This window comes from Bos mutus, chromosome 11, assembly GCF_027580195.1.
Source record: "Bos mutus isolate GX-2022 chromosome 11, NWIPB_WYAK_1.1, whole genome shotgun sequence".
Lineage (NCBI taxonomy): Eukaryota > Metazoa > Chordata > Mammalia > Artiodactyla > Bovidae > Bos > Bos mutus.
Genome location: NC_091627.1, coordinates 39,342,331 through 39,365,368, shown reverse-complemented (window position 1 = coordinate 39,365,368; position 23,038 = coordinate 39,342,331). Strand labels below are relative to the sequence as shown.

The 23,038-nt window shown below is 40.7% G+C and overlaps 1 protein-coding gene across 1 annotated transcript in view; it reads left to right on the top strand.

Moving 5' to 3' along the window:
* The window catches only part of ANTXR1 (ANTXR cell adhesion molecule 1), a 258,267-nt gene that overhangs the window by 51,068 nt on the left and 184,161 nt on the right, over window positions 1-23,038 (top strand). Inside the window, exons 4-8 of the mRNA XM_005893586.3 lie at window positions 5,924-6,005; window positions 6,553-6,586; window positions 8,167-8,246; window positions 10,813-10,881; window positions 12,358-12,438. Of these exons, the coding sequence (XP_005893648.3) occupies window positions 5,924-6,005; window positions 6,553-6,586; window positions 8,167-8,246; window positions 10,813-10,881; window positions 12,358-12,438 (346 nt within the window). The remainder of the gene's footprint in view (window positions 1-5,923; window positions 6,006-6,552; window positions 6,587-8,166; window positions 8,247-10,812; window positions 10,882-12,357; window positions 12,439-23,038) is intronic.

Sequence of the window (23,038 nt, the reverse complement as noted above, 5' to 3'; positions counted from 1 at the left end):
GCCACCAGGGAAGGCCAACTATTTTCTTAATTTCATAAAAGGATGATTATTTAAGTCAGAAACAATTAACACTATATTTTGGAGTGTATTACATACAGAGGTAGAATATATGACAACAATAACTCAAAGTATGACAGAGAATTACATGGAAGTATAATACTAAAAGGTTTTTCCATTATATGAGAAGTAGCGTGATATTAACTTATTATAAAATAAGGATAAATATCATAATCCATATAGCAACTGCTGAAATGAAATGTAAGGGAGGATATCACTAGAGATCCTACAGATATTAAAAGAGAATGAAGGAATATTAAGAGAAAAGTAATAGAAATAAATTCAACAATTATAATGGATATTAATGAATACCTATGCATGTTACTATCTATAAATTATACCTAACTTTAAAAAATATAACAATGGATCTTTAGTTCAACATGCATCCTGATGTCATTAATCATACTGGCCTACTCTGAGATAAAAATCGTAAAGAGGACGTGATCTTTATACATTATAAACAAGTGATTAGAGTTGGTTACGGGACTTCCCAAGTAGCAGCAAAACGTCTTTCTTTGCTATTCTGTTCGGTTCACTCCATGTTTTGGGTAGCCGACACTGGAGGCCTGAGACATCTGGAAAGGTTGTGAGTGTAGCATTAGTGGTTAATTGTGATGCATGTTTACTGTATCCTTGAGGTTCCAAAGCCAAAAACTGCAGGACATTTGAGGAAAGTCAGTTCCACGGAAGCTCCTTCACTAGGAGGCAAAAATTGGCCAATTCAGAGCTGACGCTGGGTGTCAGAGAGGTGGTGGTGGAGTTTATTTTTTATAGACTGGAAATGTGGTAGACATTGCCCAACCCCAAGGTGGATTTTGCAGTAGAAGAATCACTGGGATACTTGGGGTAAAAAGTTGTTGAAGTGCTTCTTGATGTACTTATGTACATTCCTCCTTTAATGGTTCCATCAGCAAATATTAAAATATCACAGTACAACTGGAATCCCAGAAAGTAATCTTCAAGAAATGTAGAAAAATTCCAGGATAAGAGAAAGCCCAACAGACACTGTAACTGATTCTCCCCACCCCCTCCCCCTACAAACCAGCATAGTATGGGTGCAAAGTGAGTGCTCAGTAAGTAGTTGTGAAAATGAATGAATGGATGGATGGACTGTCCAAAGTGGAGTCATTCATTCAGCAACAAATCACTCAACTATGTCCATCATTAAGTATTGCAGGAGTTGCAAAAGGAACACAAGACATGTGGCCTGAAAACCCTTAACTTCTAAGTAGGAACACTGGCAGACATGTGAAACCACCAAGGAAAAGAGGAGACTCTTTAATAGCAGCCTGTTTTCGTAGGATTCCCAGACTCTCTCATTTCCCAGGAAGATAACATTTCATTTGGTAATACCCCAGTTCTCAGAAAAAGGAGAGGTTCTTATCAATCCCTTTAAAAGACCTTTCTCCCAGCTTTCTTTCATTTCTAAGACAGCATTAAAAAAATAGGTCTTTATTAATAGTTCTGTTGTCCCAGAATTAAAACAGACCCACAATTTCCATGAAACCATCTGTTTTGTTTGCTTGGATGTTGTGGGAGCTTAGAGAAGGGGCATGGAGTAGGGAGATGGGGCCATAAGTCATCTGATCTTTCACCAACTAAGGGTGGTATAAAGGAAGTTTGACCACTGCTTGGGACCAGTGAGCTCATCATATCTTGCCAGACACATCAAGGATAAGGACAGCTCCCAAAACAGCCTGTGCTTGTTCTGGTACCAAAAAAATAGAAAGCTCAAGAAAACACTTGTAAGGAAAGGAAATAGGCTTAGAGAAAACACCCCCGTTCCCAGACATTTTTTGGCAGAGAAAAATACAAAGCAGCCAGGGAATCTTTTCCACACCCCCAGTATCCCGTTTTTCTTTCCTCTTTTTAAAGTTCCAATTTTAACACAATACACCAATTTTAGTGTTACCAAAACGTCCTAAACCTCACTAGTCAATGACCCAAGACAAGACCACATTTACTTTTTTGGTTCACATTTCCTTTCAATGCCCTATCTGCGTCCACCTAATTAGAAATTATCCTCCGACTCCATAATGCACCTCAGCTATACCGGAGAGTTTCAGCGTATGACCTCTGTGACTTAGGAACAAACCCCAGTTTTCTGTCTCAGCCACACTCTCCTATCCCAGCTTCACCATCCTGCCACCTTGTTGGCCCTTGTTGCTGTTGTTCAGTTGCTCAGTTGTGTCCGACTCTTTGCAACCCCATGCACTGCAGCACACCAGGCTTCCCTGTCCTTCACCAACTCCCGGAGCTTACTCAAACTCATGTCCGTCTAGTCGGTGATGCCTTCCAACCATCTCATCCTCTGTCGTCCCCTTCTGCTCCTGCCTTCAATCTTTCCCAGCATCAGGGTCTTTTCAAATGAGTCAGTTCTTCACATCAGGTGGTCAAAGTATTGGACCTTCAGCTTTAGCATCAGTCCTTTCAATGAATATTCAGGATTGATTTCCTTTAGGATTGACTGGTTTAATCTCCTTGCAGTCCAAGGGACTCTCAAGAGTCTTCTTCAACACCACAGTTCAAAAGCATCAGTTCTTCAGCTCTCAGTCTTCTTTATGGTCCAACTTTCACATCCATACATGACTACTGGAAACACCATAGCTTTGACTAGATGGACCTTTGCTGTTACCCTCATGAAAAGGCTGACCTGCAGGGCAAAGCTGCCCTCTGCCAGGTGAATGCTAATGCCACCCTCCCCCTACCATGGTGGCCTCATGGGGGACTCTGCTCTCATCTTTAACCCTCCTTCTAATGCACAGATATGTGCTCTTTCTCATCACCGAACAGCAGAGTTGAAATTAAACTATGGCTTTTAATGGAATTTATTAAAATGTGGGGGTTCTGTAAAGAGGTACAGCGTAGAGAATGGTTTATAGTTACATGGACCCAGGCCTGCCCTACAGTCAATTACTACCAGGTGAGCTTCTGCCTGGCCACTGTCCACATGTAGCAATGAAGCCTATTCCCTCCCCTACCTCTTTAGCAAATATTTTTTGAATGTCTGTAATGTTCCAGGTATGTCATAAACACAGAAGATTAGTGGAGACCCAAACAGACATGGCCCAATGCTCATGGAGTTTAAAGTCTAAAACTGAAACAAATGAACTAAACTGAACAGATGATGACATAATCAAATGTTACTAGTTATAAAATGTCCTAAGTGCTATAAAGCAAAAATTGTGGGATACCCTGTAAAGTCTGATTGAGGGAGCTAAGTGTCCAATGAAGCTACTTTGAGCAATTGATATTTAGCTTGGGATTGAAGGCTGGGAGAGAATTAGCCCAGTGGAGAGCTGGGCAAAGAATATCTCCCATCCCTAGGCAGCAGTGACTGCAGATGTGAAGGATCTGTTGGAGAAAGGAGCTAGGGATGACCAGTGGCACTCAAATGAAGGGAGTAGGGGCAGACTGGTGCAAGTTGAGACCGTCAGGCTGGCAGAGAACCATCCCATGTAGGCCCTTGAAGGTTGTGGTAAGGATTTGAGATCTTATGCCAAGTGTAATCAATTACTATGAAGGGTTTTGAGCAGCGGAGTGAATGGCATGTTTTGACACATAGTTTAAGAACATGTGGAGATTGAACAGAAGAGGGTTGAAAAGGCAGTCTGATAGCTAATGACTTTCCCAATAGTCTAAGTAAGAAATGATGGTGGCCCAGGCCATGAGGTTGGCAAAAGAAATAGAAGTGTCAGTCTCAAGATATCTTTAGAATACAACCAATGGAATCTAATGTTAGATTACATAGGGGATTAGGAGAGAGGGGAGTCAAGGTAGAGGGGGTCAAAGAAGGCTTCCAGTTAGATGATTTGGGCAGCTTGGCACGTGAGCTGATATCTGGGCACTGATAAGAGAAGCAGACAATACTCTGTACGTCTCCCAAAGTCTAAGTTACTTGACCTTAAATATTCCACCTTAGAAGCATCAGCAACCTCAGTTTAAACCCTATTCAATTCGTCTTTTAAAACTTCCAACCTGACGATCCAGTCTCACCTATGAGCACCCCATTACATCAGTTTAACAAAAATATTAATTCTGCGTTGGGCTTCCTCTTTAAGCAATTACCAGTATATACAAGTAATAAATTTTATCCATTCATTTGTTCATTCATTTATTCAAGAGAGGAATAGTTTATCATAGTGACCGAGAGCAGGGTCTCTAGGTTGAAATCCCACCTCTGCCACTTGGTAGTGAAGGAGCTTTGGACAACTTCCTTAAAGTCTAGAGCTGAAACAAACAGATGTTATTAGTTATAGAATTCGTTATTTATAAATTAGTTATAAAATGTCAAATGTTATTAGTTATAAAATGTCGTAAGTGCTATAAATCCAGAATTGTCAGGTGCCATGTGAAGTCTGATTGAGGGAGCTAATTTGAACTGGGGAAGTCAAGTGACTATTTAATACTTTCAGCAATATAGTGACTCAGTTTCCTTATCTGCAAAATGAAGATAACTCTAGTATCTACCTCAGAGAGCTATCATAAGGCATAAGTGAATTAATTGTATGTATTTTTCAAACAGTTTGACACAGTATTAGTACACAGATGGTATTAAAATTTGCCATTGCTCTTCATTAATTCAAGTTTTACTGAAAACTTCTCACTGTTCTATGCTGCTTGGCAAAGTAGAAATCCAGGCAAAAAATTTTTTTTCTTCTAATCAGGCAGATTTGATGTCAAGCCTCTGTTCTCTTACTTAACCTCTCTGAACTCGTTTTCTTACCTGAGGGCAATGATACCCACCTGGAGTGGTTATTATGAGGATGAAATCTGAAATCTGTGTAGGGCCTGTATCTAGTGGATGCTCAGTGAACATTAGTTTCCTTCCCTGCTGAAAAGAACTTTCCCCACCCAATTTAAATTGTGCATCTCCACCCTCTGCCCCTAAAGAAACTCCAGTGGGAGGAAGAATAATTTCAAACCCTTTATGGGCTTACTATTCATGAATGAAGTTCATTTTTTTTTCTTTTGTCAAAAACTACACTTTCTTGCCCTTTTCAGCATAGTATGCTATGCTAAGTCACTTCAGTCGTGTCCGACTCTGTGCGACCCCATAGACGGCAGCCCACCAGGCTCCCCCGTCCCAGGGATTCTCCAGGCAAGAACACTGGAGTGGGTTGCCATTTAGCTATGTAATTGATGGGAATGTGTATGTGGACATCTAACATCCCTAAGGGAATGGTCCACAAGGATTCTAATTGGTCCCCTAAGCTTCATGTTTTCCGCTGCTGTCAGACCCTTTCCCAAGACCATAACCACTTCCTCTTCCTGCACCACTACCACCTTGAGCAATCAAAGTAAGAAAACACAGACTCCAACCCACAGAAAACACTGTTGGTGTCCTGGAAAGCCCAGTTTGCCAGGGTCTTTATTTTCAAAGCTGACTACTTGGTTTTCTCTGGCACAATGGTGCTGGTGGCATTTTGCTCCAGACGCCTGTCCCTCCTGCCTGTGGTCCTTGTGGTGACCTTGCCCTGGGTTGTTAGCACCCGCCTCTCTCTGGACTACATGAGCCCTTTGCATCTCGATATAAAGTTGCCTAGGGTGGTATGTTTCCTTCAAGACCAGTTGCATCTCAAGACTTGTTTCCAATGTAGAGTGAAAACTTTGTCCTGTTCCAGGGAATGGAAAATTTTCACCCACAGACTCCTGAAGAAGTGTCCTTTCCCTCAGTCCCTGGAATCTCATTTACTCTACACTATGGCTTGCCCTAAATTGATGATTTACTGCAAAGACTTTCCTGCCGATAGGCTTTTATGGGACTAATGGGGTAATACAGACTATCCATGGAGATAAAGACTAATGCATGTGACTATCAACAGCAAAATAAAAACAAGACTAACAGGGTGTCTTTGGATTTCAGGGAACAGATCCGTCAAGGGCTAGAAGAACTCCAGAAGGTTCTGCCAGGAGGAGACACTTACATGCATGAAGGATTTGAAAGGGTAACTTTAAAAAGAGTTTTAAACTCCAAATGTAGATTGTGATGTAGAAACAGGGATGACTGATGAGATGAGACACATGTTTTAACAGAACTAAGCCACACTCAATGGCAAGAGTAAAAAAATTTCCCAGAAGTGTGTACCCAATAATTCCATCCAAAAGAGCTGAATAAATGAAATTCCTTCCTCCTTCCCTGACACTGGATGAAGAGTCTCAGCTAATGCTTGGCTGATGCTCATGAATCATGCCACACACAAGTCCTCTCTATTCCCAGGGTAGCCTTTCTATATATTTCTTCAGAGGTTGAGACAGAATTTCATCATTTCAGTCTTAAGAAAAACAAGTCCCAGTCTATGAGAAGTAAGATATTGATCCAAGGTAACCTTAGATGAATGTCATCCATTGGTATTTGAGTGAAACCTGGGTGAATTACATAAGAATCAAGACTGACCCAAGACTGTGGATCCAACATCAGAGACCACTGCCCATAATGGCATTTGTTGTAGCAAAGAGTAGATATATCTAATGACTTTTTCATGTGTTTTTCAGGCCAGTGAGCAGATTTATTATGAAAACAGTCAAGGTAAGACTATATTCTGAATTACCATTATGATTAACTTTTTTTTCTGTGTTTCCTTCTGAAAAAATTACCTCAGTAATTTCCTGTTTCAAAAGACACATATGATATTGCTTCAGATCCTTGAACACACACTTCATCACAGAGAAGGGACACATAGAAAGATGGCATGTACCAGGTCAAATTCTACTGCTCTGATGATTCCCCAAAAAGTTATATAAAAGTAATTAAGATCTCATTACGGGCTACAGTTTGTAATGCTCATGACCAGTTTTGCATGCTGAATTCATCAAGTTAATAAACACTTGGATGAGTTAGTAAAGTCTTGGATTTTTATGTCAAATTTAATTCTCTTGTCCTTCTCTGAGCTCCAAGCCTCTTCATCATTGTGACTGGATATGATTTTAGATTAAGATACCAGTTTGGCTTCATCGTTCCTTCATTTAAATGGGGAAAGGGCATGAAATGCACTTGCTAGTGTGTTTAGCACATGGAAATAATATTTATTATTATTTTAGTTAATATACTATTACTACCTTATCTTTCATGGGTAACATTTCTCTATCTGAGGCAAATCTCCAAAAAGAGTCAGCACTACAGTAGGGACTTTTCTCCCAGATCTGTAGAGGTGTCCACTTCCTATTTTACTCTAAACTGCAACAAATAAGCCAGACCCAGTATCTATAGCAACAGTTGTTAATACAAAGACATCATCAGCAATGGTGGCTCAGATGTGAGCTCAGATGTGCTCAGATGTGCCTCCAGTGTGAGACACCCGGGTTGGATCCCTGGGCTGGGAAGATCCCCTGGAGAAGGGAATGGCCACCCACTCCAGTATTCTTGCCTGGAGAATTCCATGGACAGAGGAGCCTGGTGGGCTACAGTCTATAGGGTTGCAAAGAGTTGGATACAACTGAACAACTGACAAACAGTGTTACTAGAAGTTTCTAAATCACTGACAGAATTCTAGTAAGTTTTGACAACTGCTGTAATACTTCTGCTGCTGCTAAGTCGCGTCAGTCATGTCCAACTCTGTGCGACCCCATAGACGGCAGCCCACCAGGCTCCCCCATCCCTGGGATTCTCCAGGCAAGAACACTGGAGTGGGTTGCCATTTCCTTCTCCAGTCAACTTGTAAATCATGATGACTGTTCCTCTTTGCCAAACTCCTCAAGGTATGTAGCATGCAGTCAAGGACAGCATGTGAGAAGGACACCTGGATGGCCCAGGTGGTCAAGTTGCCCTCAGGCCTTGGCAAGAGTCAGGTGGACTGCTCCTGGGAAATAGTCATGTGTGATTCCCTGTAGCTACCCCCAGCCCCCAGCTATCAGTCCAGTGACCAATTTACAAGGTTTGGTCTTTTTTAAAGACAAGACTTGGCAACCCAGAAACAAAACATGTTCCCCCTTAGAGTTTGTTCCATATTCTTCTTCGTGCTGGAGCAACTTCCAGTCTCAAAAGAAAAGGTGTTGATTCTCACAATACTGAACTCAGATGGTGCAGCTTTGAAGAGATAGACTCCCAGGGCTGAGGGGGTTTTCTTGGTGTGGCAGGATGAACTGAGTGGGTCTGTGTTGTTTGACCAGGATACAGGACAGCCAGCGTCATCATTGCTCTGACTGATGGAGAACTCCATGAGGACCTCTTCTTCTATTCAGAGAGGGAGGTAAGAGACAGCCTGGCCTTGTCTGACATACAAACAGGGCTTCTTCCTTCTGAAATGGGCTGCAGTCTCTCTACTTGGGCAAAAATGATAGATTTTCTTTGTAAAATCCCCAGATAAAATAGAGTCCCATATGTGAAAAGTAATAAGTTTATTTTTAAAGTGAATCCACATGTCTCACACATGGTGGGTATTTTTCCCTTTTACAAAATATTTGCATATTACTTTGGGGGATAAAATATATCTGTCATGCCTTTCTTAATTGAAAGCAGTTTTGAAATACTATATCATTTTTTAACAAATCCATTGGTACTATTTTTCTTTCATTTCTACTAAAAACAGGAGGGGAAAGAATTACTTGAAATATGTAAGGGCCAATTTTGTCAAAATGTATTAATCACTGAAATTCTTACTAAGAATCAAAGCTGAACATTAACTGGTGACAAAGTAAATTGCAAGCTCTCCTTCAATATTCCTTTTTTCCTTTTCTTTATGCTCTTGAAAAGTACTCCCCAAAGCAATTAAAGGAATTCTTTCTAAATGAAGCTTTCAGTTTGTATAAAGAGATTCAGAAAAAGAGGTTTGTCTAGGACTTGAAAGTGATGTTTACATTTAGGAAATTCTTTCCTTTCAAATTTCACATGCGAGCTATATGTATAAGTAACCCAAAGAAACCAGTTCACCATAGAAATGTATTGAAGCCTCATTAGTGACAAAGGCTCATTCAGGACAACCTCAAAAGAAACACGATAAGAAGAAACACAGGCCGGGAGGAAGGGCGATGCCAGCCTCTTGAGGAGAAATCAATCAGAGCATTACCCTTACCTGAAGCTCTTGACTACTATTTAATTTAAATTCAGCTTTCTCCACAAGCCAGAAGTATATATTCATTCATTCATTCACTCACTATTTACTTAGAGTTTGACCTGTATGGGCACTTTGCTGGACTAGAGAAACATTGATTCGTAAGACACAGTTGCTGCCCTCAAGGACTTTACCATGTAATAATGTTCAACTTTTTGAAGGCTTTGTTGGCAAAGGGCATGAGGATATTAAGTGGGTAATCACATCACTGTCCCCCATCCTTAACTTGTACAAAATTCTCAATGGGGAGACATATGAGTAAATTATGACAGACACTCCCTGAGCATCTGGGAAACAATATATTCCTATATGAAAATATATTCCTATATAGAAATTCCTAACTTTAGAAAAAGTTGAAACTAACTATATAATAGAAATGCAAAATGGTTTATCTAGATGCAAAGTAGCAATCAAAGTAAAAACCCTAATAAGGGAATAAGTGAATATAAAATAAATGGTAAGTGACAGGCTTAAAATAGGGATTGGTAGAAAAGAATTTTAGGTATGGCACATGCAAACTTAGAAAAATATTTGGAGTGCCACTGCCAATAGGAAGAGGGTGTCTGAAACAGAAAGATACATTTCAAGATACAGAAAGAAAATGAACCTTTCCATTTCTGATAATTCTATATAAAGCCCTGCTAGAGGAGAAATGTCATATAGAAGTTGTTGCAGATAAGGCTGGGGCTAGACTGTATCTAAAAGTTAATTTTATCCTGAAAGCAGCAAGAAATAATTTCTAACTTGAAGGTAAAAAGATGTATGTTTCTGTCCCTTCTAAAATTCAAGGTTAATCATAAGTGGGTTGGAGTACTAAGAAAGGGGGATAAAAGGATACCATTGAAATCAATATGCATATATTGGGCACCTATTATATGTTTCCTATCAATTATTTATTAATTTCCTACTGTATTGACATATACCAAGGAATTACAAATTTTGTTTTCTATTCTGAAACAAACAACCTAGAAAACCTGGAAGAGTCTTTAATAAATCAAATATTAAAACCAAGCCAAAATCTGTATACTATTCATTGTGTTGCCCTCTCAATACTTAATTGTAGAGAAGGTCATAGGTTCACCCACTCAAATATGGACTGCAATCCCCATACCATTGACCCTGTGTCTTTGGGAATAAAAAACCCTTATTCACAAAGGTGCTGACATTGATGCCCATCTGTATTGTTCTGGGCCTCATGTGAGGAGCTCTGCATATGTTATCTCATTTAATCCCCCAAACACTTCACAGAGCTAAGTCAAGCATCAAACACAGGTATATCAGGTTCCAAAGATTACAACCTTGCTGCCAGAGCATGATGCCATTACAAAGGAAGAACCTATGTCAATAAAAATCCATCAGAGGAACAGAAAAGATAATTATTTCCCCGGAATATTTAATATGACTTAGCCTACAGTTTCCTTTTCCTCCCTTCGTCATGCAAAGTTTCTCATCAAGATTCTACTTCTGTGGGTCTTTCTCAACACCTCCCATTAGACTAATCACGCCCTTTGCATCTACCATATTGAATTAGAATATGTTCACTGGAGTATTGATTCTTCAGGGACAGGGACTGCCCTCTCCCTTATGGTACGTGGCACACAGTAGATGCTCAATAAATACCTGATTATTGCAATTAGTCTGGCTGATCCAAAAGGACTGCATTTGCCATTGCTTCTCACTTTAATGTCATTTTTCATTGGCCCAGGCGAACAGATCCCGAGATCTCGGTGCAATTGTTTACTGTGTAGGCGTGAAGGATTTCAATGAAACGCAGGTATGAACATTAGATTTCTTCATGCTTGGGAGCATATTAAGCTTGTGAATGATAGAAAACATATGCATTTGGTGAGGAGGGTACATCAGCAGTATAAATACCCTTTAGATAGATGATTTTTCCAGGAATGCTAAACAGGAAGGGAATCATTGGATGTGTGAGGGATGTGAACCCATTTGCAAATACACTTGAGGGTCTTCAACACAGAGCATCTAGGCAGCATCCTTTCTAGTTGACTTTTCAGTTCAGTTCAGTGAAAAGTCTTTTAGTTGATGTTAAATTGCCAAGAAGTCAAAACAGATCGAAATTAACTTGGAAACAGATTGGTTTTTTAAAATTTATTTTGACAAATCTGATTTTCTTATTTAAATGGCAAACATCCCTTTTATCTCATTAAAAACACAATGCATTTTCAATACCCCTCCCATAAATGGAAATAATTGGCCAGTGGGCAGAAAAATATGTCCAGGTATATATAATCAAATTGTGAAAATGTGTTAGCAACCTAGTTCTTCATAATTTATTTTTGTTTTGACAACATGGACAATACTCATGATATGTTGCTAAATGAGTAAAATAAGGTAACAAAAACTGTTTTGGGAATAGTATGAACCCACTTTTTAAAATAAAATATGATATTTGTATAGAAAAAGTATGAATAATATATATTCAAAATATATATCAAATTAACAATAATAGATGAAGGATGAATGGACAAATGGGTAGATAGATGAATTATATGAACCTTTTTTAACAGATGAATTATATGAACTTTTTTTCTTTTTAATACTCCTGGGTTTTTTGAAATTTCCCAATGATTGTGTGTTCCTTTTGCAATCAGTAAAAATCCTGGCATTGACTCTAACTGTGGCAGTCTCAGCACTAGACAGAAATTTGGGAGGAGAAAAGCTCACAGATCAGTTTCTCCTTTCTTCAGTCCTCTGCTCCATCAGGCAGGAGCAGCCAAACCAGTCTTTAAGGGTTCTTCCCTCAATGAGCAGCTTGGGTCTAAGATAAGGGTCCCCATTCATTGACCTCACCCAACACCGAAGCTTGAATTTATTTTTAAAGTTGCTCTGAAAGGAAACCTGAGTCTGTTTGATTCAAATACCGTTGCCAATAGAAATGTGGTTGAATGGGAGAGAAATGAGCCAATGGCCTGCCCCCAAATCCATAAATACATCAACCCAGGCCAAATGTTCATCTCGCTGCGCAATCTTACCCCTGCTCCCAAGGAGACAAGCATTAAAACAAACGTAAAAGCTGGAGCCGACTCTCCGGACCCGCTCCAGAAGGGCGGCTGGTAAGCTCATTATGACTGAGGGCCTTGCAGTGAGGCCCCTGCGCCCAGGCAAGGCCTTCAGTTCCTGCGGGTTCTACATGAGATGGAGCCCCCTGGACCCAGTGGCTTTTCCCGGTTCTCCGTGTCCGAACCTTACACGTCTCTGTGTGTGTTTGTGTTTGCTGTGTTCTCAGCTGGCCCGGATTGCGGACAGTAAGGATCACGTGTTTCCGGTAAATGACGGCTTTCAGGCCCTGCAAGGCATCATCCACTCAGTGAGTAGAGCAACTTCCTCTGGGACTGAATACTCCGGCCCTTCCGGCCCCCTGATCTGCTGCCCAGTGGCCCCACTGCCTCTCGCTGAGGCTGGTGGTCTTGTTCTTGAGACACACGCCTCTGTATGTCTTCGTATCTGCTGTGTTCCACTTCTCCCTCCTGCCTTTCACACGTGTTTCTATTCTTCTGTGCCAATTCTTCACCCTACAGTGGAAAACTAAAAATGGAAGGGAGTCCTGCTCTGGCAGTGAGCCAGACTTCAGGCAGGTCTCTACTGGAAGCACTGTGGCCCATTGCTGTGCTCTTGAGTGACCTCAGCTTTCCCAGTCATGACTGACTGCAGCCTCCCTTCAGACCGTTGCAGGCTCAACCCCTATCACTTGCTCATCAGAGGTACTTTCCACCAGTGGTGTTCTACCTTGGCTGCCCGTTGATGATTATCTGAACAGGAGTTTTAAGTTCTTCCCTGGTGATTTTAAAAGGCTTCTTTTTTTAATATTAAACTTTTATTTATTTAATGAATGGAACTTACCTGGAGTCACACAACATAGGTTCTTGTTTCTCTGTTTTTTCATGGCTCGTTTGTTTGTTTAATATACATTGTTGATTTACAATATTGTGTTAGTTTCAGGTATATATACAGCAAAGTGATTCAGTTACACACACACACATTCTTTTTCAGATTCTCAGATTCTTTTCTCTTATATGTTATTACAAGATATTAAGTACTGTCCCCTATGCTGTACAGTAGGTCCTTGTTGGTTATCTGTTGTATACATAGTAGTATATATATGTTAATCCCAAGCTCCTAATTTATACCTCCTGCTACTTTCCCTTTTAGTAACCATAAATTTGTTTTCTATGTCTGTGGGCCTGTTTTTCTTTTGTAAATAAGTTCATTTGTATCATTTCTTTAGATTTCACATTTAAGTAGTATCATATGTGTGTCTTTCGTCTGACTGACTTCACTTAGCATGATAATCTCTAGGCCCACCCATGTTGCTGCAAATAGAATTGTTTCTTTCTTTTTTATAACTGAGTAATAGTTCACCTTACTGTAAAATATGAGGGTTTCCATGTTCCCCAGGGTTTGCACAGTCACCAGCCCTGTTTTCCATCACAACCTGGTTTTGTTTTGTTTTGTTTTTAATCATCCCTTTCCTATCAATGAACATGACCTGGCTTCCTGGATTTCTTTTCTACCCTCCATCCCCTAGCTAGACCCTTGGTCCAGTGGAATCCTGGAGAATGCTGATCTTTGAAACTTTAGCCAAAAGGCCTGTGTGTGTGCTGTACCCGTAATAAAGTCCAGAGTTGCTAAAGCCTTAGGTCTGGGAACCAGGCAGACAGCCAGCGGTATCTGCAGTTGGAGTTCACCAGGCTTTAGACTTGGGGTCCAAAGTACAGATTCAGAGCTCAGAGGATCACTGTCCTTTTAAGATGTCAGTGTGGCTTTAATCCAGGGATTACTCCTCAGGAGTTCAGGATCTGTCCAGCTCCTGCAGATTGACCTAGGAAGCCCCCAACCTGTTGTGCCTGATGCTCCCTCTCCCTCCCTCCAAGGTTTGCTAAGAACCCCAGCAGAGTGGGAAGGAGAGTGAGATGTATGAACTTTGGAGCTGGTCAGTCCAGAGTTTAAAGGCTGGCCCAACAACTATCATGTGTAGATCCTTGGATGAGGTATTTTCTTTCGTTCCATATTTGTATAGGGGATTAATGATAAGACATACATTGTAGTCTTGTTTGAGGATTACAAGAGATAACACCAGTTAAAATGCCTAATATTTTTTTCAAGCACATAATCAGTATTCAAGACATATGAATTATTTCCTCTTCCACATCCCTTTACCACCACACGGGAAACTTTAGTGTTAGCTTCCTCCTGATCCTCTGAATTTCTTGAATATGCATAATGATCACGTGGAGAATCTGGTCTGCACTACCCATTCCCAGGGTCTGTCCCCAAGAGCTTCTATCAGAATCAGTATGAGATGGAGCCTATGAACCTGCATCTTTTAAATCTGCACTTTTTAGTCAGTGCCCCAGATGTTGTACATTCAGAACATCGATATGTATGACCTTACATTTCCAGAACTGTGAAAAAATAATTCCACCCCAAGTTGAGAGCTCCTATCCTAAATGTGTACATATGACAGACATCTTCTTTAAGATGTGATTGCAAGAAACAGAAACCCACTTAAAGTACCTTAATCAGAAAGTGGAAATAATTGAAAGGATAGAAGATTATCAGTTCCAATTATGGATCCCCAGGCGAGGGACCCCTGGGGTCCTATAAATAACTTCTGAGGTCAGTGTGGCACACTTGACAGTATAAACAATAAGAAATGTAATAAGCATGTAAAACAACACCCAAATACTGATTTCTCCAGATGATTAAAAACGGGATTCAGGCCTGATCATGAATCCTGTGGCAGCTCAGAGGTGAACTGTTCTGGACTGGAGACTTCATGAGAAGTTGAGCAGACCTGAATTCCTAAAAGACCAAGGATGGGTGATGGATAGCTCCAGAGAAGAGATAATATGACCTCAGCCCAAAGCATGGAAAGGAGCAAACATATTTTGAGGACAATAATCTGTCTGGGAGAGTTTGGGTAAAGGAGTCAGGAATAATGAGAAATAAACTAAGACATTGGGTTGGAAGCAGATTGATGAGAGCCTGGAAGGAATTTTAACTCCAACTTAGTGTAATCACTGAAGTATTTGAACATCTAACAAGTGATATTTAAGAAGAGAATCTGATAGCAGTGTCTCTGTATATAAAAAGGATACTGAGGGGCCCCAGAGGCAGAAGCCCAGTCATGAGGCTACTGTAGAAGTCCTTTCTTCAGATGGCTGGGTTCTAAACAGGGACAACTCTTACTTGTTCAAAGATTCTTATGAGTGTTATGCCACATCATTCAGGAGTTGGTTCCTCCCCAAATAATCTGAGTATTTTTATCTGTATAAATTGTGTTTTCTTTGACTGTTTCAGCCTTAGCAACTCATTCAAGCTCAGTATGAGCTCAGATGTTTGTAAAGCTCTCCCTACCCCTCCAGTAGAAATCACTCCAAAGATGTTTAAGAAACTTTAGTAAAACTGTCTTCCAAAAAGGGAAAAAATAATTTGAGACTCCAACCTTTTAGCTGAATGATAGCATTCTTGTGAGTTTTTATCTGGGAGTTATGCTGGTGGTTTCCATCCTTCCAATACTTGAAACCCATGTTTATTGCAGTTGTTAATTCATTTGCTTGGACAGAAAAATGAGGACAAACACAGCACAGCTCATCTTTCTCAAGTCAGACAAAAACAATTATGGCCTGAAATTTGGCTAACTAATTTTAAAAAGTGGGTTCATTTCTCTTTTTGGATACTGAAAAGGAAACTCTTGTATCCCCTCTCCCCATCTGAAGAATCTTTTCCAGCTTTTTCCCATGGATGTTGTTTTGTGGCTAGTTTTTTTCTCATAATAAAGTAGGACTGGGCTTAATTATCCAGAATAGGAGTGCAGAGCAGCTTTCAAAAGCTCAGATAGTTCATGAAGTTCTAGATCCACCGTGACCTTCTTTTTTTATTGAGGCAGAGTTGATTTGCAATATTAGTTTCAGGTGTACAGCATAATGATTCAATGTTTTTATAGATTATACTCCATTTAAGGTTATTATAAAATACGGCTATATTCCTGTGTGGTACAATATATCCTTATAGCTTATTTATTTTATACAGAGGTTTGTACCTCTTAATAGTGACTTTGTTTTTAAATCCCCAGTCAAGATGCATGGGCTAATATTTATTCATTCCTCTAATATTCATTGAAAACTTTTTACGGTAGACTCTGGCCATTTGGTTATATGTAAGCAGATAGAGCAGAGAAGGCAATGGCACCCCACTCCAGTACTCTTGCCTGGAAAATCCCATGGACGGAGGAGCCTGGTGGGCTGCAGTCCATGGGGTCTCGAAGAGTCAGACACGACTGAGCGACTTCACTTTCACTTTTCACTTTCACGCATTGGAGAAGGAAATGGCAACCCCCTCCATTGTTCTTGCCTGGAGAATCCCAGGGACGGGGGAGCCTGGTGGGCTGCCGTTTATGGGGTCACACAGAGTTGGACACGACTGAAGCAACTTAGCAGCAGCAGCAGCAAGCAGATAGAGACCCTATCCTGGTGGAGCTTATAATCTAGTGGGAAGAACACATAAAAAAACAACTCAATAAATAAACATGTATAATTTAAATTGTGATACATCATATATAGAAAGTAACATACAACTGAGATTAAGAGTAAAGTGGTTGGCAAAGACCTCAGGCTCCTTTGAAGAGATCGCCTCAAAGTGAAATGGAGTTGTTCATTGGAAAAGTGTGGATACAACATTCTTGGCAGAGCAGAACCCTAAGAAGGTGTATAACAGAATTGAAGAAGAGTGGGGCTTAGATGGTAAGTGACAGATGATGAAGGAAGAAGCAAGAAGTGGCTAAATCACATGGAGCCTTGAAAACTATGGTATTTTACTATAAGGACAATAGGCAACCGTGGCCAATACAAAGTCCAACAAAGGAACGATCATGTTTATAATCAAGATGCTCAGGGAATCTAGAGATCGTGGTTTTTATCCCCTTTGGATGATGAATAAACCAACACTCAGGACCTGTGAAATGAGACCTGTGAAAAAGAAGAAAAATTACTATGATTATTGAGCATCTTCCTTCTACCAGCTCCTCTGTTAACTACTTCCACAACCACTCTGTCAAGAGGGACTTACTATCCCCATTTTACAGGTGAGGAAACTGAGGTGTAGGCAGTTAGATAAACTGCCCAAGTCTGCCCACTCATAATGGTGGAGGAGGGAAGTTGAACCCACATCTGGGTCCAGAGAGTCTGCTTTTTCCACAATACTGGGCTGTGAAAGTCTGAGGAAATGGAAAATCACTGGATTATAGGGAACTGATTATCTAAGGTACGGATGCAGCAAGTCCTTGGATTCTCTGTTTCCTCAATATGATTCCTGTGTTTTGGTCTTTTTACTATCCTTCAGTCCTCTCTACTTTAAGGAAGAAGTACTCAGATTTTGTGTAACGTGTTAGTTCAAAGTGCTTTCACTTGTTTTCCATTTTAATCTCCCATCAGTGCAACACAGGGAATAGGCAGAGAGAAAAGCTTGTAATTTATTTTGGTACCAAACATTGTTCCTTTTTCTCATTTAATATTACCCCATTTTTTTTTAATATTACCCCATTTAAAAACTATAACAGCCCTGTGAAGGAAATATTCCCATTTAACAGATGAAGAAACTGAGGCTCAGATACCCTGCACAGGGGCACACAGCTCTAATGGGGAGATCAAGGTTGGAACCCAAGTACATGACTCTAGAGCTCAGGCTTTCTCCCACGTTAATTTCCTTAGAAAGGTTAAAAATAAGAAGTCATCATTTAGTGAATTCTTACCTGTTAGGCACAGTGAAAATCATTTTACATAGTCTTCTCATCGAATGCTCACCCCTACTGTTTAATGTAGATATTATTACTCCTTCCATAGAAGCAGATACCCTAAGCACAGAGAGATTAGCTAACTGGTCCAAGATTGCACAGCAGTGGGCAGTGATCCAGAATAGACTCAGTTCTGTCTCTAAGGTCCATAACAAGATGACCACAGCATTTAATGATTGATGTGGGTAGGCCGGGAAGCAGCTCCATTTCGGAGAAGAGGACCCTGAGGACCAAGAATGTGAAATGACTCAACACAGTTTACAGAGTTATAGCAAAGACAAGACCAGAGTCCAGGCAGGTGCTCTGGTGTGAGTGCACCACTGGTGGGCAGGAGAACCTTTGCCATTTACTATTAGGTGGAGAGCATCTCTGAAAATCTCAGTTTCTAGTCAGTGGATGAAATTCCATCATTTTGAGAGGCTGGCAGCTTGCCACAGCTGAAAGAAACATCTTCACTTTCACATTTGCTCAGGACTCTACCTCGGAGGACAGAATTCCTTGTTTTTGCAGGATTCAGTTGATAAAATTATAAAACAAAATTTGGAAGGTTAGTAGATTGGAGCCCTTTAAGCCAGTAAAACTGTAAAGGAAGAAACTATTTCTTTGCCTTTTCTTATTGTGGCTTTCTCCGGGAGTTTCCATTGACCACAACTGGTGAATGCAGCGCCAGCCCTCAAGTGAAAATATGAAGCAAAGGTCCAGCGAGGCTCCTGGGTCTTTGTTTGCCTTTTCAAAAGTGCTGCAGGCAGTGAAATGGGAACCTGCATGAAAGCTGGGTTCGGATAACACTGAAATGGGTCTGCAGCTTTGAATCCTAACGCTTGACCTGGTTACCATGGTGCCAGCTCCTCCTCCCCACTGTCCCCACTTCTCGTGCAATCAAGGGTGGTGTCTAGAACCAAGCACACTTGGTCTCTGAGAAGAACCCAGTCACTGGCACCAAACTATATCCATCCAGGAGCATTTCTCTAGAATAAATATTTAAGCCTGCATTGGGCTTCCTCCTAATTCGAGGGGTGAGTCAGTGCCTAGAGCTTTCTGCATGTTTGATCAACTATAAACAAGTATTGAGCAAACATGACTATATTTGAAAGGATTTCTTGCAAGTTTTGGCACTAACATCCTTGTTATCAAGGAAGCTGTAAGAACTATTGAAACTGAGGACTGTATCTATTCCATGGTGTATATATATTTATTTTGTTTATGGTAACCATATCATGTGCTAATTTCTCCCTTCCCCTTATGGGAATGCGAAAGCCCCTCGTCCAGCCCTACCGGAGCTTTGACAAAAGGCAAAGCCCATCTTCCTGGCTTCCCACCCATCTACTCTTCCAAGACCCCACAAGGGACTGCTGCTGCTGCTGCTGCTGCTAAGTCACTTCAGTCGTGTCCGACTCTGTGCGGTCCCATAGGTGGCAGCCCACCAGGCTCCCCCGTCCCTGGGATTCTCTAGGCAAGAACACTGGAGTGGGTTGCCATTTCCTTCTCCAATGCATGAAAATGAAAAGTGAAAGTGAAGTCGCTCAGTCATGTCTGACTCTTTGAGACCCCATGGACTGCAGCCCACCAGGCTCCTCCGTCCATGGGATTTTCCAGGCAAGAGTACTGGAGTGGGGTGCCATTGCCTTCTCCTCCACAAGGGACTGCTAAGGGTTTTTCTCCAATCAAAATCTAAATCCCTCGGGTTTCCCTGGGGTTCTAGTGCTTCAGATATCACCTTCCAATGCAGGGGGCATTGGTTCGATCCTTGGTCAGGTAGCTAAGATCCCACATGCTTTGTGGCCAAAAAAACCAAAACATAAAAAACAGAAGCAATATTGAAACAAATTCAATAAAGACTTTTAAAATGTTCCACATTAAAAAAAAAAAAAAAAACAGTATCTGCATCACATGCCTGTAGTCCTGGAAAGTACCTGATTTAACTGAACCAGCTCTCCTTCCAGGGCTAGCAGAGGGGAGATTCATGTCAGCAGCAGCCCTTCTCTTAAATCAGCCTTGTTTGTGAAGGAAGAAACTGCCCTCTCTACCTTTGCCCCATCTAAATCCTGTCTGGAGTTCTGTCTCAACTTCAAGGCTCTGCTCCCATCCTCTCTTTTCCACAGAGCCTGCCCTGATCTCTCCTGCACCTTGAACTCTCCCTGCCTTGAACTCCACTGGCGCTAATTGTTGGCATCACTTGCTTGGCCCTTGTGTTTCCTCCTGGTCAGTTGCTGAATTGTGTAGTCACAGAGCCCGCCCCCTTTGTCGTATTCCCCCTGTGGCATCGAGTGCGGGGTTGAGCATAAGAATTCATTGCAAAGCAGCGCCAAGGACTGCAGAGCTTTCGTGACCTACGTGGCACCACACGTGGGCAGTTTTGTGGCTCTGTTTCTTGTAAAATCCTCTTAGTCTTTCCCTACCCTCTTTTCCAGGACTGTATCTATAAAAGATGGCATTTTGTGCTGCATTCACATTAGCAGGCCTGGAAGCATAAATAGAATTAATTATAGATTTTGTGGTGAGTGGAAAAGCTTTTTAAAAAATCATTTGCCTCAGGAGTCACTAATTAGACTTTACAGACATTCAGGTCAGGCATTTCAGCTAAACTATTATTTCTATTTAACTCAGTAAAGAATCCAAATGTAATAAAAAATTCCCATTACTTAAATAGGCTGAAGAGATTGCAGGGAGGTATGTTCAGTTAATCCTCAGGTCAACCCCACACCCTCCAGCTCCTTCTCCTATATCTAGGAATCTGTTAAGACTTACTGTAAAAGCAATAGCAGAATTTAGACAAAATCCATTGAAACACTGCAGGGTCCAGCTCCGCATGAGGGCCACTGACTTTGCCAGTATTCATGAAATCAACAAGCTCGTCTTACTAAATAAACCTCCTCTTGGAGTTCACAGTTATCTGAGCTTTCCTTCTGAAAACAAGACAGGAAAGTGGTTTTATAGAAAAACGATGAATTTCCTCAGTTTCAAAACCTTGTTTGTCCTGTGCTCCTTCACACCAGACTCTCCTTGAGTGTGAAACTAAGAGAAGAGTAGCATATATTTAGATAAGCTGGATGCCCCTCTCCAGACAAAAACTCTTGAATGTTTTGAGGATAATAAACTTTATGGTCTAAAATTCAGTAATCTCTTAAACATGTCTTTCTTGCACGTTGGAATATTTACTTGGTATTATGCATGACTATACATAGGAGCCTGGAGGGCTAGGGTCTACAGGGTCACAAAGAGTCAGACACAACTTAGCAACTAAACACAACAATGACTATACATAAAATCATGTATGAATCCTAGAAAGATCTCTGTGTGTTAGTAAATTTTTAAGTTCAGTTTCCGTAGAACTGATAGGAATCTAGGATAATGTCCATAGTTAACAATAAATATGTCTGTTGCTGTTAAGTCACTTCAGTCGTGTCTGACTCTGTGCAATCCCATAGACATCAGCCCACCAGATTCCCCCGCCCCTGAGATTCTCCACGCAAGAACAGTGGAGTGGGTTGCCATTTCCTTCTCCAATGCATGAAAGTGAAAAGTGAAAGTGAATTTGCTCTCTTATCGACCTCATAAACCGCAGCCTACCAGGCTCCTCCATCCATGGGATTTTCCAGGCAAGAGTACTAGAGTGATATGTCTATTGAGTTTTAAATGTGGAATGGAATTTACTTAGGAAAGGTGACTATCTTTTTTTTCTTTCCAAAATTTTATTATAGATCAAATAGTTTCAAAAGTCGTGGGGGCAAGATTGACAGTCCTGAAGACAAGGATGAGCCAGATACGTGTCCCAAGCTCCCTGACATTTTCTAAAAGCAATATCCTCCAGGTTTATCCAACATGAATACTGCCATCAGCTATAGTATTGTACCTGGGAGTCTGAACCCCACCTCTCAAACATATACATTTTTGCCAAGTAAAGGGACCAAGGCCTTTTACAAAGCAGGCCTGTCTAGACCTTAAACATGGGGATATAGTACACCTACAACATTACTGTTTTAAAATATAAGTCATTTAAAAGGATGAAGGTGAGAAGTAGTCCTGCTGAAAGGGCAGTCTCCAAAGATGGTGGTGCTTAATAAGAAGAGGGAGATGCTACAAGATGTTGAAACTAGCTTTGTATTCAAAAGACTATAAAAGATTTAAAGTTCAATTTAAAAAACCAGAAAAGATTAATGTAATAAAAGATTATATTTATGGGGAAAAAGAAAGACTGCTATATAATATACTAAAATGCCAGTTAATGAAGCCATACAGAAAGTGTGCCATTTGTGCAACAAATATTTATTTAGTGCCTACTATGTGCTGGATAAAAACAATTCTCCTTGCCTTTGTAGAGGTTATAGTCTAAGAGGGAAGATAGACAATGACCAACCAATCATAAATATATCATTATAAACCACAATAAGTCCTCTGGAAGATGGTAATTTATACTAAAATGTGAATGAATACAGAAATATTTCATTGGTAAAATCACCAAGACTTAGGTCACAAAATCCATACTGAATTTGGAGGGTGACAAGGAGAGTGAATGTAAGGGACATTGCTAAGTCTTGGCTTAGAGAACTGCTGCTGCTAAGTCACTTCAGTCGTGTCTGACTCTGTGCGACCCTATAGACGGCAGCCCACCAGGCTCCCCTGTCCCTGGGATTCTCCAGGCAAGAATACTGGAGTGAATTGGGTGATAGATAGTTAACCACCTATGGGCCAGCCTACTTCAAGCTCTAGGCATCTTAGAAGCAGAATATGCCTTTCATGATAAATAAGACACTAAGAAACATGCTATATAGATATGTAGAAGCAAAAGGCCCTAATACTACAAATGGATAAAGGAAATTGGTCTTAAATGAACACACACAAAACCCTTCCAACAGGAAATGGCCAAGTAAATAAAGAATGATAGTTTATTAGGGAAGGAGGCAGAGCAATGAGGGGGAAAAAATTAGGTAAGCTTATGGTAAGGGAGGGATTCATAACAACTCTATGCAAATATTCACAGTCTTTAAGGATTCTTGAGAAATCTCTGCATAAACCCTGAACTTTATGAGAAAAGTCTTCAAAGTAAATAAGTAAAGTCCTGGACTAATCCACCATGGATTTCACTTTAAATATATTGAATAGCTTTTATTACTTG